Source organism: Theropithecus gelada, chromosome 11 (assembly GCF_003255815.1).
Source record: "Theropithecus gelada isolate Dixy chromosome 11, Tgel_1.0, whole genome shotgun sequence".
NCBI classification, from domain to species: Eukaryota; Metazoa; Chordata; class Mammalia; order Primates; family Cercopithecidae; genus Theropithecus; species Theropithecus gelada.
Genome location: NC_037679.1, coordinates 27,879,603 through 27,896,311, shown reverse-complemented (window position 1 = coordinate 27,896,311; position 16,709 = coordinate 27,879,603). Strand labels below are relative to the sequence as shown.

At 42.8% G+C, this 16,709-nt stretch overlaps 1 protein-coding gene across 2 annotated transcripts in view; it reads left to right on the top strand.

Moving 5' to 3' along the window:
* The window catches only part of CPM (carboxypeptidase M), a 110,814-nt gene that overhangs the window by 70,504 nt on the left and 23,601 nt on the right, over positions 1-16,709 (top strand). For both annotated transcript variants that reach the window (XM_025401486.1, XM_025401487.1), the window contains exon 3: positions 7,102-7,199. In XM_025401486.1, the coding sequence (XP_025257271.1) occupies positions 7,102-7,199 (98 nt within the window). The remainder of the gene's footprint in view (positions 1-7,101; positions 7,200-16,709) is intronic.

The window sequence follows — 16,709 nt, the reverse complement described above, 5'->3', positions numbered from 1 at the left end:
AGCCACCCTACTTCCTTTTTTCTTTCTTTCTTTTTTTTTTTTTTTTGGTCAATTTTTTTTTTAAATTTTACTTTAAGTTATGGGATACATGTGCAGAACAAGCAGGTTTGTGACATAGGTATACATGTGCCATGGGAGTTTGCTGCACCTTATCAACCCATCATCTAGGTTTTAAGCCCTGCATGCATTAGGTATTTGTCCTAATGCTCTCCCTCCCCATGCCCCCCAACCCTCCAACAGGCCCCAGTGTGTGATGTTCCCCTCCCTGTGTCCATGTGTTCTCATTGTTCAACTCCCACTTATGCGTGAGAACATGCCTACCCTACTTTCTTTTTGTTTTTTTTGTTTGTTTTGAGACAGAGTTTTGCTCTTGTTGCCCAAGCTGAAGTGCAACGGTGCAACCTCTGCCTCCTGGGTTCAAGGGATTCTCCAGCCTCAGCCTACCGAGTAGCTGAGATTACAGGCATGTACCACCACGCCCAGCTAATTTTGTATTTTTTTTTTTTTTTTTTTTTTTTTTGAGACGGAGTCTCGCTCTGTCGCCCAGGCTGGAGTGCAGTGGCCGGATCTCAGCTCACTGCAAGCTCCGCCTCCCGGGTTCACGCCATTCTCCTGCCTCAGCCTCCCGAGTAGCTGGGACTACAGGCGCCCGCCACCTCGCCCGGCTAGTTTTTTCTGTATTTTTTTAGTAGAGACGGGGTTTCACTGTGTCGTCCAGGATGGTCTCGATCTCCTGACCTCGTGATCCGCCCGTCTCGGCCTCCCAAAGTGCTGGGATTACAGGCTTGAGCCACCGCGCCCGGCCTAATTTTGTATTTTTAGTAGACGGGCTTTCACCATGTTATCAGACTGGTCTCGAACTCTCAACCTCAAGTGATCTGCCCGCCTCGGCCTCCCAAGGTGCTGGGATTACAGGTGTGAGCCACCACGCCTGGCCTACCTACCCTACTTTCTTAGCCTATTTGCTGACTAGCATTCAAACTGAGTGGAGGGAGAACACCTAACAGCCTGATCCCAGAAGTGCAGCTACTCCAGATTCCACAGCTCTGGAGCAAAGTGACTAAGGCTCACCTGTAGTCCTTAAGTGGAGAGCAATTTGGGATGTATCAGCTAATCAAACAAAACCGAGGCAGCAAACAATAGCCATCAATTCTCAAACCATCCTCATCGTGCCTCTCGACTCCCTCCTTCCATTTCCAGTTCTTCTCAGAGGGGAGACAGACAATAACCTCAACAGCAGAAGCCAGTACACAGCAAGCTTGCTTCACACACTTACATTTCTTTTGTTTTTCTTTGATTTTTTTTTTCTTTGATGTTTTCCATTTTCCATCTCTGAGGTGATTAGCAGTACAGCATAGTGGTTAAGAACACAGCAGGGACTCCATGGATAGACTACCCAGTCTTGTCCTTTGTTACAGTGGTTCTTAAGCTTTCAGGCGACTGGGAATCACCTGGAGAGCTTATTAAAACACAGATTTCCAGCCGCATGAAGTGGCTCACACCTGTAATGCCAACACTTTGGGAGGCCGAGGTGGGCAGATCACTTGAGGTCAGGAGTTCGAGACCAGCCTGGCCAACATGGTGAAACCCCATCTCTATTAAAAATACAAAAATTAGTTGGCCATGGTGACGCACATCTGTAGTCCCAGCTACTCTGGAGACTGAGGCATGAGAGTTGTTTGAACCCAGGAAGTGGCAGCTGCAGTGGGCCGTGATTGCTCTACTGCACTCCAGCCTGGGGGGACAAAGCAACAAAGCGAGACTCTGCCTCAAAACACACACACACACACACACACACACACACACACACACACACACAGAGATTACTGCTCCCCAACCCCAGAGTTTCTATTTCAGCACGTCTAGGGTGGAATGCAAGGATGTGCGGTTCTAACCAGTTCCCAGGTGATACTCATACTATTGGTCCCGTGACCACACTTTGAGAACCTCTGCCTTATGAAGTTCCCAAGGACTGTTGAATTGTGTATGAAAGGATAACCCTATATCTACCATTTGTGGCTGTTAGGGTTAAATGCGTGAATATACATAAAATGCTTTGAGCTGTGAATAATAAAATGCAAGCATAGCTAGTCTGGAAACCTCACCCATGCCTTTTGTCTCTGTTTTGTTTGTTAACCTCCATTTGTTTTGTTTGTAATAAACCACTTAGCCAGGTACCTCTTCCTCTCCTTCAAATACAGAGGGCGTGTGAACTTTGGGGACTGAGTGTTTAAACTGACTAAATAATATGTGATTTTCAACTCTTCTGGGGATTCGCTCATTATTTAATGTGGGTTTTGCGTGCTGTATGTGATAAACTTCTTGTGTGTGGGGTATAGTGGGAATGTGCATACGTGAAATTGATGTCAGATCTTTGGATCATTATTAGGGAAGATAAAAGGAACTCACACTACAGTGCAGCGTTACAGCAGCCTTGCCAATAGGGCTGTTATTCCCACTTACAAGGAAGAAACTGAAACTCAGTTCATTGAGGAAACTCTCTCAAGCTTGGGCTTAGGTCAAAGGTGACTTGTAAGGATACACAGAGAAACATGCAAGCCTGGGAAACCAGCTGATCTATTATTCTGTGTACCAGAACTTTATGTATCAGACCAAACACACAACAAGCCTCACGAACAACTGGAATGTGCTTCACATCACTGTGGCTTTGTCCCAGTGACTGGGCCACCCAAGGTCTCTGCTTCTCCCTAGGCATGTCCCATTGAGACTCTCCACACAGAGATAGTCTGATGGAATTGTGACATTAACACCCAAGGTGGAATGTCCCAGTAAGGTAGCCTTGGATTCAGGTGTCTTGTTCTGTAATCAGTCATAGCCAGGAAGAAAGCCCAGTCTTGCCCCAGGTGCAAACCACAGCAACACGATGCTGAAAGAACTGCTGGGAACTTTTTCCCCAGAGTGGGGTTGACTTTGGCCTGTTTAGTACTTTCAGGGACATTGAGGCAGGCTTAGATCCTCAGAAGAACACAGATTTTGCAATCAGACAGACTTGGATTTGAACCCTGGTTCTGCCACTTAAGGTTCCTCAACTATACATTGTGGCTATCACACACCTCACAGGTATTGTGAAGATCAAATAACATAAAGTGCTTAGTAGAGTGCCTGGGACATAGTATCTGCACTTTTGAATGATAGGGTTTGGTTTTTTTTTTTAATTTAAAAAACTGGAAAGATAGAAAGGTGAAAATAATTACTTGGCTTTATCATCCTATCATTTAGTCTCTTATCCCTGACAGTGTACCATTTTCAATCCTGTTGGGATGCATTCGTTATTATTATTAATTTTTTAAGAGACAGGTCTCGCTGTGTCCCAGGCTGCAGTGCAGTGGTACAATCATGATTCACTGTAACCTCCAACTCCTGGGATCAAGGGATCCTTGCACCTCAGCTTCCTGAGCCTAAGGTTGTTGTATTGGTTGGAACCCCGAGGGCGCGCCAACAGACAACAGGAGGTAGTGTGGAGCAACATGCTGTTTTAATGAGCGCCTAGGTGCACGCGGCTGAGGCCTAAAATGGCGTCAGCTCCAAGTGAGGACAGGGCAAAGGTTTTATAGTCTCCTGTAAACAGGAAGTATCCTAGTCTGACGTAACTGCCATGTTGTACCCGGATGGCCTGTTTCCCGATCTTCAGGGGTACATGTCTTCCGGCCAGGGTAGGTGTCTTCCGGCCAGGGTAGGTGTCTTCCTGCTGGCTGTCTTCCTGCTTATGGTGTCTTGCTGAGGCACGATGCTGATGCAAGTGACCTTGCGCCTTGGAACTGGGCTTGAGAAGGGAGGAGTTATTCATCTTCTTAAGCTTTCAGGCCCAGGGGGGGAATGTTACAGTGCGTAGCTAGGATTACAGACATATGCCACCACACCCAGCTAATTTTTAAAGTTTTTGTAGAGATGGCATCACACTATGTTGCCCAGGCTGGTCTCAAACTCCTGGCCTCAAGTGATCCTCCCACCTCAGCCTCCCAAAGCACTGGGATTACAGGCATGAGTCACCACACCTGGCCTCATCCATTATTTAAGGCTTTATATGCTACGAAGCTATAGGTTTTTAATAGAAAGTCTGTTTAACATGGTTGTGATTATATAATTTTGCGTTCTTTTTCCACATTATAAAATATTTTAATGTTATAAATTGTGTACGTAATTTTAGTGAACGTGCTATAGTTTACATAAAATTACTTATCATTGGACACCTAACAATAATTGACTAAATGGTAGTGCATTCATATAATAAAATATTAGTCAGCCATTTAAAAAGGTGGATTAGAAGTATATTTCTTAACATATAAACATGTTAATGATTATATGTAAAATGAAATGATTGTACCTAAATATCAACTACCTCTCAAGTCTGTCTGGACGTTTTCCTACCTCAGTCTCAGCAACTTTCAAACTTTAATGAGCCTTCCAGTCACCAAAGGAGCTTGCTAAATGCCAGTTTCACACTTTACCCCAAGAGTTTGATTGAGGCTGGGGCTCAGGAGTTGGCAGTTTTACAAAGATCCCCAGTGCCTCTGATGTGGGAAGGCACCTCACCTATTTCTGCCTGTTGAAGCTATACTTAATTTTCCAAGCTTCTCCTTCTACTTTCTCCTGAACTCCTATAGTATTTTGTAGTACTTGTCTGCTTTCTTGTCTTAGAGATCTTAACGAACACTTCTAAATTATAAAACTTTTCCTGATCCTCCAGGCAAACTTAGTTGTGCACTTATGTCACAGCCCCAGGATTTGTGTTAAACCCTGCGTGAGTTCCTGAATATAGATAAACTTCATTTACTTAGTGGTGGAGAGAGAGAGGCTGAGTACTTCAGAACTCTTTAGAACACCTGTTTTAGCCGGAACTTTTGGGAGTAAAGGTAGTCTTTCTAACCTTAATTTAAAACAAAAACAAAACTTTGTTTAGATTACTTCTTACCCTAACAGTCATGTTGTGAAAAGTAAATAGTTTGTCCTTTGTGCATTTGCTCTGGTCTAGACCAGAGATAGCCAGTAAGTTGGAGAGGGCAGTTAAAACCCTTCAAGAGGCCTGTCATTCCAAAGGATAGTGTTCTTCAGGTCAGTTGGTTGGTTTTCATTCTCAGACTGTGTCATTGAGGTTGTTCAAGGTAAGATTCTCATCTTGCAGTTCACTTAGGGGCCACTCGTGCTAAAATTGAGATTGAATTACTCATCAAAGTGCTTCTTCATTTAGATTTTTATCAGTGTGATTTCCCTCCTTCCTTAAACAAAATAATATTGGAGATCCATATCAAGTCAGGTTTATGCCATCTTCCATTATCTTTTATGTAATAGGCCAGCTTGCAGATGCATAGTTATCAATAACTATTGATAAATATTATATTGAGATGATACTTAATTTTTTCCTTGCTTGTAAGTGAACTAGATCATATTCTGTACAATTAGTTAACACAAAAGAATTCCTCAGAAACAAACTTTAAAAGCCAGGTGTAACAGCTTACTCATGAAAAGTTCCTTGTTTCATATGAAAAAGGTAACTTTGTAGAAGTAAAGCTGCAGACAACAAAGAATTGACAGGGTTGGGGAATGGAAGGTTAATGAAATTGGTTGATCAAATGCTTCTGATGGGGACCCACCAGATGTAGTAGTGTGCTTGTCCGCGTGGCAAACTCAGAATCACTCTTCAGAACCTTGTGTAGAGGCATCATCTGTAAAACCCTACATCCGTAAAGCTTTTCATCAGCCCCCTCCTTGGAAAAAATTACCCATTTGCTTTTTTATTCTATGCCCACAACAGTACACTACACACACATCTATGATATGTCACACTCTGGTGTATGCTTGTGTGTTGCTATTCTCCGATAGGTCAGAAATTCGTTGGGCATAGAGCATGTGGCTTATTAAGAGACAAGCAGTTTTTGTTAGTGGGAGGAGCACTAGAATTGAAGTCAAATAGACTAGAGTTCAGTTCTTGGCTCAGGGACTCAAATCACAGCCTCTGATTGGCAGTGTGATCATAAGCCCTTTACTTAATATTTTTGAAGATCAGTTTTTTCATTTGTAAAGTTTGGTTAATAATCCGTCTCAGTGGGTCATGACAAGGGATTACTTGAGATTACCTGAGCCTCGAGCAGCACACATAATATCTGCACAAAGCAAATCCTCAGTGAGCTTTCGTCTCTGCCCTTTCTTGCCCAAATCAAATAGAGCTAAGACTTAGATGCTTTCTTTGGGTTGTGGTTCCCAGTTCACCTGACAGTACTCACACATATCAAGGATGCTCCCAAGGGGCTGTGTCACATCAGCATTCAAATGCAGAATTCAGGATCTCCTACTTTAAAAACAATCTCCCTTCTGAGTCACTTTTTTTTTTTTTTTGAGACTGAGTCTTGCTCTGTCGCCCAGGCTGAAGTGCAGTGGCGCAATATTGGCTCACTGCAAGCTCCACGTCCCGGGTTCACGCCATTCTCCTGCCTCAGCCTCCCGAGTAACCGGGACTACAGGCGCCCGCCACCACGCCCAGCTAATTTTTTGTCTATTTAGTAGAGACGGGGTTTCACTGTGTTAGCCAGAATGGTCTTGATCTCCTGACCTCATGATCCGCCCGCCTTGGCCTCCCAAAGTGCTGGGATTTTGGGTGTGAGCCACCGCGCCCAGCCCTGAGTTACTTTTATTGTTGTTTTTTCTCTTTCCTTGTGCTGTGAGTTATGACACCCTCCCAGTCAACCATCAACTAGGATTTAACTTTGTATAATTTTGTAAATTAACAAGATCCTAGGAAGCTCCAGGATCTCAGAGACTCCAGGATCTCAGAGCAAAGTATGTACACATTTTAGAAGAATAACATCTACATCCCCTAATAAGTCTTCAGCTTTTAAAAATCACGTTCTAAAATAATAAGTGAAATATTTGTGCTGAATTGAAAGGGTTTCCATAAATTCTGGCAGTAAACGAAAAGTGTTTTAAGCACGGAGATATTAGTCATACAAACTTAAGTCACCATGAAACATTCAAACGATCATGTGGGGGAAGCAGCATCCTGTTTCCTAGTCTCATTCTCCCAGAGTTCATTTGTCATTTTAAGAGACAACTTACTTTTCCATCTTTTCTTCTTTTCCTGTAAAGGTAGAAACCTGTGGGTTCTTGTTGTGGGGCGGTTTCCAAAGGAACACAGAATTGGGATTCCGGAGTTCAAATACGTGGCAAATATGCATGGAGATGAGGTACGTATGTGGCTCGAATTTCTGAAATGTCACCAGAGAAGCTTCCCCTAGGGTCTCTTGAGCTCTGTGTAAATGCTACAGAGGAAGCTTGGGAAGTCTCCAGCATGCATTGTAGCAAAGAAGCAAGGCCTGGAGAGGTCTTCCTGTGAGGCCTGTGGGAAGTTAAGGAATCAGGGTCCAACAACCACCACAGCCAAATGGTTGTGTACCCAGCGCCCTGTCAGAGTAGCTGGAGCTTGTTTTGTGTTTGGGGCCGAAAGAACAACAGTTCCCCAGCCCTGAACTTCTGCCAGCCAATCCCTGCAATCTCCTTTCTGGGTTGAGTTTTCCAACCTCCTGGTCAGCGTGAAGGTGACCCAGCAAAGGAGCTGTATTATATCCGAACCCACAACCAGATCTGGCTTTTCAAATGCTTTTGTTACTCTCTCTCAAATCTAATATTCAGGGTGTTCAGTGCTCCAGTTTAGACAATCACACTTGGGATTCTCCCCTACTCACCATTCAACAAACACTTGGCTGGGTGCAGTGGCTCATGCCTATAATCCCAGCACTTTGGGAGGCCACGGCAGGCAGATCACTTGAGGTCAGTAGTTAAAGACAGCCTGGCCAACATGGTGGAACCTTGTCTCTACTAAAAATACGAAAAATTAGCCAGGTGTGGTGGCGCGTACCTGTAATCTCAGCTAGTCGGGAGGATGAGGCAGGAGAATTGCTTGAACCCAGGAAGGTGGAGGCTGCAGTGAGCCAAGATCGTGTCTCTGCTCTCCAGCCTAGGCGGCGACAGAGTGAGACTCCATCTCAAACAAACAAACAAACAAAACACACACACACACACAAAACCACACTTTTAAATTCCTTAATAATATCTTGCCTCTTTTCCAACTTAGCAGGGGTAAACTCTACTTTTAATTAATTTTTAGGTTCTTCAAAATATCATTTACCACTGTTACCTACGCAGCCATTCTTGCCAGGCAGTTGAAGATGTTCACGTCTATTTCTCACCTTGCTTCCTCAGCATATTTTGAGACCATGACAACCGAAATATTTTCTGTTTACCAGGACTCTATAAAACTGAGCAATCAAAGAGTTCCCAGCCATCACATTAAGGAAACTTTGCGCAGGAATATGGGTATTACACTGTAAAACACAACTTGTAACTTTAGGGACTTTGTCATTTACATGCATATTCCAATAAGTACTATCTGCTAACTTGTTAAAACACTTCTGGATTTGCAATAGTGCGGGTGGCATGCTCTAATCAGTGCTGAGCTTCCTGTTCTGACTTAGGCCTCCCCAAACTCTATAGGAACCGGATCCACCTTTCATGGTACACTCTGCCTGCCCTTGCCAGGCATGCTGCCCAACCTGTCCTGCTGAGAGAGGATACTTCTTGCAGCTGCAGCTAAGATGCAAGCACCTGCCCCTAACAAAGGAGTAAATCTTTGAACTCACTTTTGGGATGGGTGCAAGTTTAGTCCATCTGTGACTTTTTGAGCATAACGGGTGGTTTCTTTAAAAAAGACTACGTTGCAAGGAGTCTGACCAAAGTTGGTTTTAATAAAACAACTGTTCATTACAGACAGCAACTCAGACTGCCTTTCCCTTTTGCTATCTAGTCTATTGATCAAGGTCCCTCAGAATGCTTTTTTCTTTTCTTTTTTTTTTTTTTTTTTTTTTTTTCTGAGACGGAGTTTTGCTCTTGTCTCCCAGGCTGGAGTGCATTGGCATGATCTCGGCTCACTGCAACCTCTGCCTACAAAGTTCAAGCAGTTCTCCTGCCTCCTCCTCCTGAGTATTTGGGACTACAGGCATGCACCACTATGCCGAGATAATTTTTTTTTGTATTTTTTTTTTTTTAGCAGAGATGGGGTTTCACCATTTTGGTCAAGCTAGTCTCAAACCCCTGACGTCAGGGAGGCCCTGACGTCAGGGGCCTTTGGGAGGCCCACTTCAGCCTCCCAAAGTTCTGGGATTACAGGTGTAAGCCACCACACCCAGCTCAGAATGCATTTGTATTTAGTAGTTTATTTATTGCTGGCATTTCAGAGGTTCCAGCCATCTACTCAGAAATTAGTCGTCAGAACTGAAACTCCCAAAGATAAGCAAGAGTCCTTTCCCTCACCTACCTCCAAATTTGCTTATTCTTTCCATGCACTCTTCTAAATTTCTGGCATCTTGCTGTCTGGGTAGTTGGTGTATTGTTCAAATCAGGGCTCACGAGTGCACTCTGATTCTTTGAGAAATGCCGAGGGCTGAGACTAGGCAGCGAGGAAAAGTCCCAGTGTATTTTGGGGTGGGAATCTGAAGCACTGTTACCCCCTTATGTGTCCCAGCTCATGGCAATGTCTGAGGGCTCTATGGGGCTAGTAAGAAATTTATTATTCTGAATTTGAGACCTTATCTATTCTGCCCTCCCCATGCCGCTAGGAGTTGAAGAAAGTGATGGCTTAACATTGGAGCAGAGAAGTCCTTCTGAATACAGGATCTAATGACCCCCTTTTTCCTCCCATAGATCTTTTGAAATTGAAAGCATTTTTAAGAAGCAACAGAGCGCCGGGCGCGGTGGCTCAAGCCTGTAATCCCAGCACTTTGGGAGGCCGAGGCGGGCGGATCACGAGGTCAGGAGATCGAGACCATCCTGGCTAACATGGTGAAACCCCGTCTCTACTAAAAATACAAAAAACTAGCCGGGCGTGGTGGCGGGCGCCTGTAGTCCCAGCTACTCGGAGGCTGAGGCAGGAGAATGGCCTGAACCTGGGAGGCGGAGCTTGCAGTGAGCCGAGATCGCGCCACTGCACTCCAGCCTGGGTGACACAGCGCGAGACTCCGTCTCAAAAAAAAAAAAAAAAAAAGAAGCAACAGAGCTAACATTTTAGGGCAGTGGTTCTTAACCTTTTTTGGATGTACTCCTTGCTATTCTCTTATAAATTTGACCTCTGACTTCAGGGCCTGTGGATTATCTAGGAGTTTATGGACCTTAGGTGGAGAATCCCTGCAGGGAACACATACACACTGAGTGTCAGGGTGGACAGAATTGGCCACACTATTTTTTAAATGAGACCACCACCCCCACTGTGTGTGTGTGTGTGTGTGTGTGTTTCCACACTTAGTACCATGGCTGGATGACAGGGAGCATCAGCTGCATCAGGGAGACTCAGCTCTGCTGATTACACCTGCCATTTTCCCCCATGTATTTTTATTTTACTTATTTATGCCTTGTTTTGGAATTGGGTCTTTTTTTAAATTAGAAATTGGTGGCCAAAAAGCATATGGAAAAAGTGTCTAACAACCCTAATCATCAGAGAAATGCAAATCAAAAACCACAATGAGATACCATCTCATACCAGTCAGAATGGCTATTAATAAAAAGTCAAAAAATAACAGATGCTGATGAGGCTACAGAGAAAAGGGATCACTTATACGCTGCTGGTAGGAATGTAAATTAGTTCAACCACTGTGAAAAGCAGTGTGGTGATTTCTCAAAGAACTTGAAACAGAAGTACGATTCAACCCAGCAATCCCAATATCTACCCAAAGGAATATAAATTGTTCTGCTATAAAGACATATGCACCCATATGTTCACTGGAGCACTATTCACAATAACAAAGACATAGGGTTAGTCTAAATGCCCATCAGTGGTAGACTGGATAAAGGAAATGTGGTATATATACATCATGTCATACTATGCAGCCGTAAAAAAAGAACGAGATCATGCACCTTTGACCTTATCCTAAGCAAACCAACGCAGGAACAGAAAATCAAACACTGCATGTTCTCACTTATGAGTGAGAACTAAACATTGAATACACATGGGCACAAAGAAGGGAACAATAGATATTAGCACCGAATTGAGGATGGAGGTTGGGAGGAGGGTGAGGATCAAATACCTACCTATTAGATACTAAGCTGATTACCTGGGTGATGAAATAATCCATACACCAAATCCCCACAGCACACAATTTACCTGTAGAACCAATCTGCACATGTACTCCTGAAACTAAATGTTAAAAAAAAAAAAAAAAAAAAAGCAGGCCAAGCATGGGGGCTCACGCCTGTAATCCCAGCATTTGGGGAGGCTGAGGTGGGTGGATCACCTGAGTTTAGGAGTTCAAGACCAGCCTGGCCAACATGATGAAACCCCATCTCTACTAAAAATACAAAAATTCGCTGGGCATGGTGGCGTGCACCTGTAATCCCAGCTACCCGGGAGGCTGAGGCAGGACAATCGCTTGAATCCAGGAGGCAGAGGTTGCAGTGAGCCGAGATCGCACCACTGCACTCCAACCTGGGCAACAGAGTGAGACTGTCTCAAAAAAAAAAAAAAAAAAAAATTACAAGATCAACATATGTTCATGTTAGAAAAAGTATAAACAAAACATTATATACTGACCTTCCCAAAATTAGTGCTCCTAATTTCTTATTTATTTTTCCAGATATTTGTGTGTGCATGCACTTTTACCAAAAGAGACTATGCTATTTGCAACATTTTTAGGTAAATACTAGCTACCTTTTTGTACCAATAAATCTTTATTCTGTCTTTATCTTATCCCCTACTTTCTAGTTTCTCCAATTGTCCTCAAATGTCTCTAAAATTACCCAAATCAGGATCCAGTCCTGGCCCATGCATCACATTTAGTGGATATATTGGATCTCTTGGATCTCATTTAATCCAATATATTTTTATTATGATACCAGGCTTGATAAAGAGCCTAATCAGTTGTCTGCCCTATAGAATGTCACATATTCTGGATTTTTGGTTTGCTTCTTTATAGTATCATTGCAGTTGTACCTCTAGTCCCTGTCTTTACTTCAAAGTGGAAGTTAAATCTAAAGGTTTGTTGAATTTAGGCAAAATCTTTTTGGCTAATACACATCTTAGGAATTGTGAAGATAGGTTCATTTGATTAATGCTGAGGGTTCAGGCTAATTCACCTGGCTACACTCAGGAATGCCAAAAGCAAACTCTGGGTTGCAAAATCAACTTAAAATGGCCCCTTTTCAGCCAAGTATTGTTACAAAATAAGTAAAGTTAAACCCACTCCTCATTTTGCATGAATTTCACGTATTCTGTTATTCTTGCAAAGGTCCTTGTTCTACTAGGATCATGGCTCCTACTGTAGATATTTTTCTTGTCTTCAGTGACCTTCCATTGTCTCACATGCTTTCTATGGCACAGGCTCACTCTGCCACATTAATCAGGCTGGCAAGTTGCCTCCTCAAACAGTGCTTTATAAGAAAATAATAACAATAGCTAACATTTCTTCAGCACAGATGACAATAAGTGCTTTTTAGGCCTCGTTTCTTTTGATCACCTCTGCAGAAGGCATGTTTATTAGTCCCATGTACCATGAAGGGGGCCCAGGTTTGTGCTTGGTCACCAGCTATGGGAACCCAGAGCCTGAGCACCAGGCCTTGCCCGGCTGTGGATCCACTCCTTTACTCTCTCTTCTCTGTTTTTAAAATGTTCTGCTTTATGGTTTTAGTTATTAAGTATAGATCTATGATCTATCTCAAATTAATTTCACTTGGATGGATACTAAGTTGTTCCAGCACCATTTGGTGAGAGGATTTGGGCTTGTTGGTTCTGTAAAAAAGTAGCAAACTCTCGGAGGGCAACACTGGAAAAAGTATCTTCCAGTCACCTACCTGTCCCTTTCTTTCCCCTACTCTTCACTTCTTTCTCCTTGATTGCTGGGGAGCTAACAGACAAAGCGCTCATGGTGAGCCTTTGTCACCAATGTTTATTCATTTTTCAGAGCAGCATGGCAGAAACATTTCTGCGGTTGTTTCTCATTTTAATAAAGACTAGTAGGTGTTTTTCTGGTTCATCCAGGCACACACATTATTTGCACACATATTGGCATGTTGGATTGAAGCCTCAATTCTAGATTTAATTTACACAACCACCTAATTGACTTCACTTGACATACCTATAGTTGAATCTTTTTTTTTTTTAAACTGGAAGGGTTGATGCCAGTGCAGGCTGAATGGGGTTCTCTACCATTCCCTTATGCTACAGATACTCAGATTGCCTGGGAATGGGATTCTTGTCTCCTCACCTTCCCCCATCCCCTCATTCTGCTCCTGGCTTGCTGCGTAGTAAACTATAACCAATACTTTAAAATCAGAGCTATGCTGAAAACTGGGACCATGCCCTGAAACCAGGAGCATCTAACATCCTCAGCCTGAGTGTGGATGCAGAAGAGACGCCTGGGAAAATCTTCCCCAGCCCTCCCTACTCTTTGTTTTGTGCTTGTCTTCTATGCATGTTTTTCAAATTTTGCAGAAAAAAATACTTCTCTTGGGTAATCTCTAGGTTGGTAAGACATCTCTAATTTCTGCCTAATGGAAATATTGAAGCAAGGCATGACTGTGTGCTTAAAGAATTGTGTGCCCAGGCCAGGCATGGTGGTTCATACTTATAATCCCATCACTTTGGGAGGTCAAGCTGGGGAGGTTGTTGAGGCCAGGAGTTCAGGACTAGCCTGGGAAACATAGTAAGGCCTTGTCTCTAAAAAAAAAAAAATTTTTTTTAATTAGCCAGGCGTGGTGGTGCATACCCGTGGTCCCAGCTACTCAGGAGGCTGAGGTGGAAGGATTGCTTGAGGCTGAGAGGTTGAGGCTGCAGTGGGCCATGATCACACCAGTGTACTTCAGCCTGGGTGACAAAGCGAGACCCTGTCTTAAAAAAAAAAAGAATCGAGTGCCTAGAGTTTTAAGCCAACTCTAGTAACATTAAGCAAAGTATTTTAGGTCGGAGCCTGAGTTCAAACCCAGGTTTCCTTGACTTCAGGGCCAGTGGTCTTAAACCCTGTACTGTAGAAGTAACTGTTGAATATGTTTGTTAAATAATTTAACTAAATTGCAATTCTGCTTTTTTGGGGAGGTGGGGGATAGGAATTTTTTTTAAGCTTTCATTTCTTAAAGATCAATGAATTATTTTTACTGTGATAGACTTGATATAGGCTTTTGTAACTGCCCAACAGATTCATTTTGCCTGTTGCCCAGATAGAGCAGATGTATTAAGACAGGGGAACTGCGATAGAGAAAGAGTTTAATTCATGCAAAGCCAACTGAACAGGAGACCGGAGTTTTATTATTACTTAAATCAGTCTCCCCAAAAATTCAGAGACTGGGATTTTCAGGATAATTTGGTGGGTAGGGGGAGAGACAGTGGGGATTGGTGATTGGTCAGGTCGGAGACGAAATCATAGGGCATCAAAGCTGTTCTCTTGTGCTGAGTCAGTTCCTGGCTGGGGGCCACAAGACCAGATGAGCCAGTTTATCGATGTGGGTGGTGCCAGCAGATCCATCCAGTGCAGGGTCTAAAAAGTATCTTAGGTTTTACAATAGCGATGTTATCCCCCTGAGCAACTGGGGAGGTTTGGAATCTTGCGGCCTCTGGCTGCATAACTCCTAAGCCATAATTTCTAATCTTGTGGCTAATTTGTTAGTCCTATATTCAGGAAAAGGCTATTATCATCTTTGTTTCAATGTTAAACTATGAACTATGTTAGTTTAGCCTATGCCCAGGAATGAACAAGGACAGCTTGAAGGTTAGACGCAAGATGGAGTTGATTTCATCAGATCTCTTTCACTGCCATAATTTTCTCACTGTGATAATTTTTGCAAAGGCAGTTTCACTTTTGAAAAATTCACATCACATATAGAATTTTACATTTGTGGCATTGGTTTATAGTTTATGGTTTTCCAGAAATATAGGTTGAAAAGAAAAAACATTCCCTGGATAATAGTGGCCATATTTGTCAACCTAAAAATAAGGAGATAAAGGATAAAATTTTCAACACCTTCCAGGTATAAAAGACAGTTTATGAGATGTAGTTTGCATGTCTAAATGTTTTACTTAGGGGGTATTTTAATGGTTTTCACAGACAGTGGCACACAATATCTGAAATTATGGCCGTTCTGGAAAATCTGGAATGTATAGTCAACATGCAGTAGAGGTTCCCAACTTGTCATTAAACCAAAACACAACATTAAAGCTTGTCTTTCTAAATGCCACTTCCCAAGCTCCTTTTTCTACCACTATCCCAGGTGATAGCAAAATGTCCTCAGTAATGCTGTGTAGTTTGCATAATTAAGTTCTTTCTTTTTAGATTTAGGCAGAGCTCTTTGTTTTCCAGGTGAAATGTCTAATTCATTTTAAGCATGTTTTAAATTAATTAACTTTTTGGTGAGGCTGGGCCAGGGTGACCAGATAGCCCGAGTCCCTGTCATGAGCAGAATTGTTAGCCTGTACCTCTATAAAATTTGTTTGGTGTTTAAAAATCCTTCAGATAAAATAGCTTGATCATTTGTATATCTCCCCTTACAAAACACCTTAAGTCCTTATGTGAATTCCAAAAAGTTCTTCCTCAGGATAGTCTTGACCTTATAATGAATTGCCAACAGTAGTTTATTCACAATTATTTATTGAATACATGATAGACCAGGAGCTGGACAAGCTATACCAGGAACACAGGGATACAGAGAAAAACCGTGAGGGTCCCTGACTTCGGGGCTTCAATGGTGGAGTTGGAGAAGGGGAGGTCAGTCAAGGTCAACCAGGTGATTGTAACGTGTGTGACCTGCATTAGATAACGCAAGTGTCATGGTGAACCCAGACATGGGAGGCCAAGAAAAGTATGCTAGATAAATGTCATGTTTAGGCTGATATTTGAAGAAGAATTAGCTCGGCGGGTCAGACAAATAACTTAAATCTATAACACACACACCACTGTGGAGCCCCGTAGCCCAATGACTTTCCCGCCAGAAGCTGCATCACAGTTAAACAGATTCCATTGTTAGGATAGCTGAAGATTCTCTCTCTCTCTCTCTCTCTCTCTCTCTCTCTCTCTCTCTCTCTCTCAGACACACACAACACACACACACACACACACACACACACACACCCCACAACACTGTCTGGGTTGTGGATTGTTCCTTCAAAAATTTTTTTCTATTTTTTTATAAACAATCTGTGAAGAACCAGAACACTCATTTTTATCTGTGTGGCAAGTTCCAACTTGGCTGAATTGAACTGCAGCTGATAGAGAATGTGTTTTCTGCTTTCTGGGTGATTGCCATTTTAACCACCGGATGAAGGAGATGGAGTGAGTCTCCGGAGGCCCGTGTGTCCATCAGGCCCCCGTCTCTTCATGACGGCTTCTCCCTGAAGTCTGTGCTCTCACAGGAAGGAAGCCAGCATGCTGGGTGAAAGGCTGCCTGGGCAATTGGAGACTCTTTTGACCACATTCTTTTTTAAAATTTGGACTCTCCAGGGTTTCCTGTCAAAGACTTAATTTTCAATGAAGGGAGGTTTATACATAAAACATGAATGAGTGTTTGAGACATTTATATTAAGGTTGGGAAGAATTAATTTGAATAATATTTGGCATAAATCTGCTGTTACAGAAGCAGGAAAAGATGGCCCCAAAAGAAAGGAGGATTTTGTTTAACTGCCTCTGAAATTTCATCTGTTTACCTCAGCGTTTAAAAAATTATCTGAC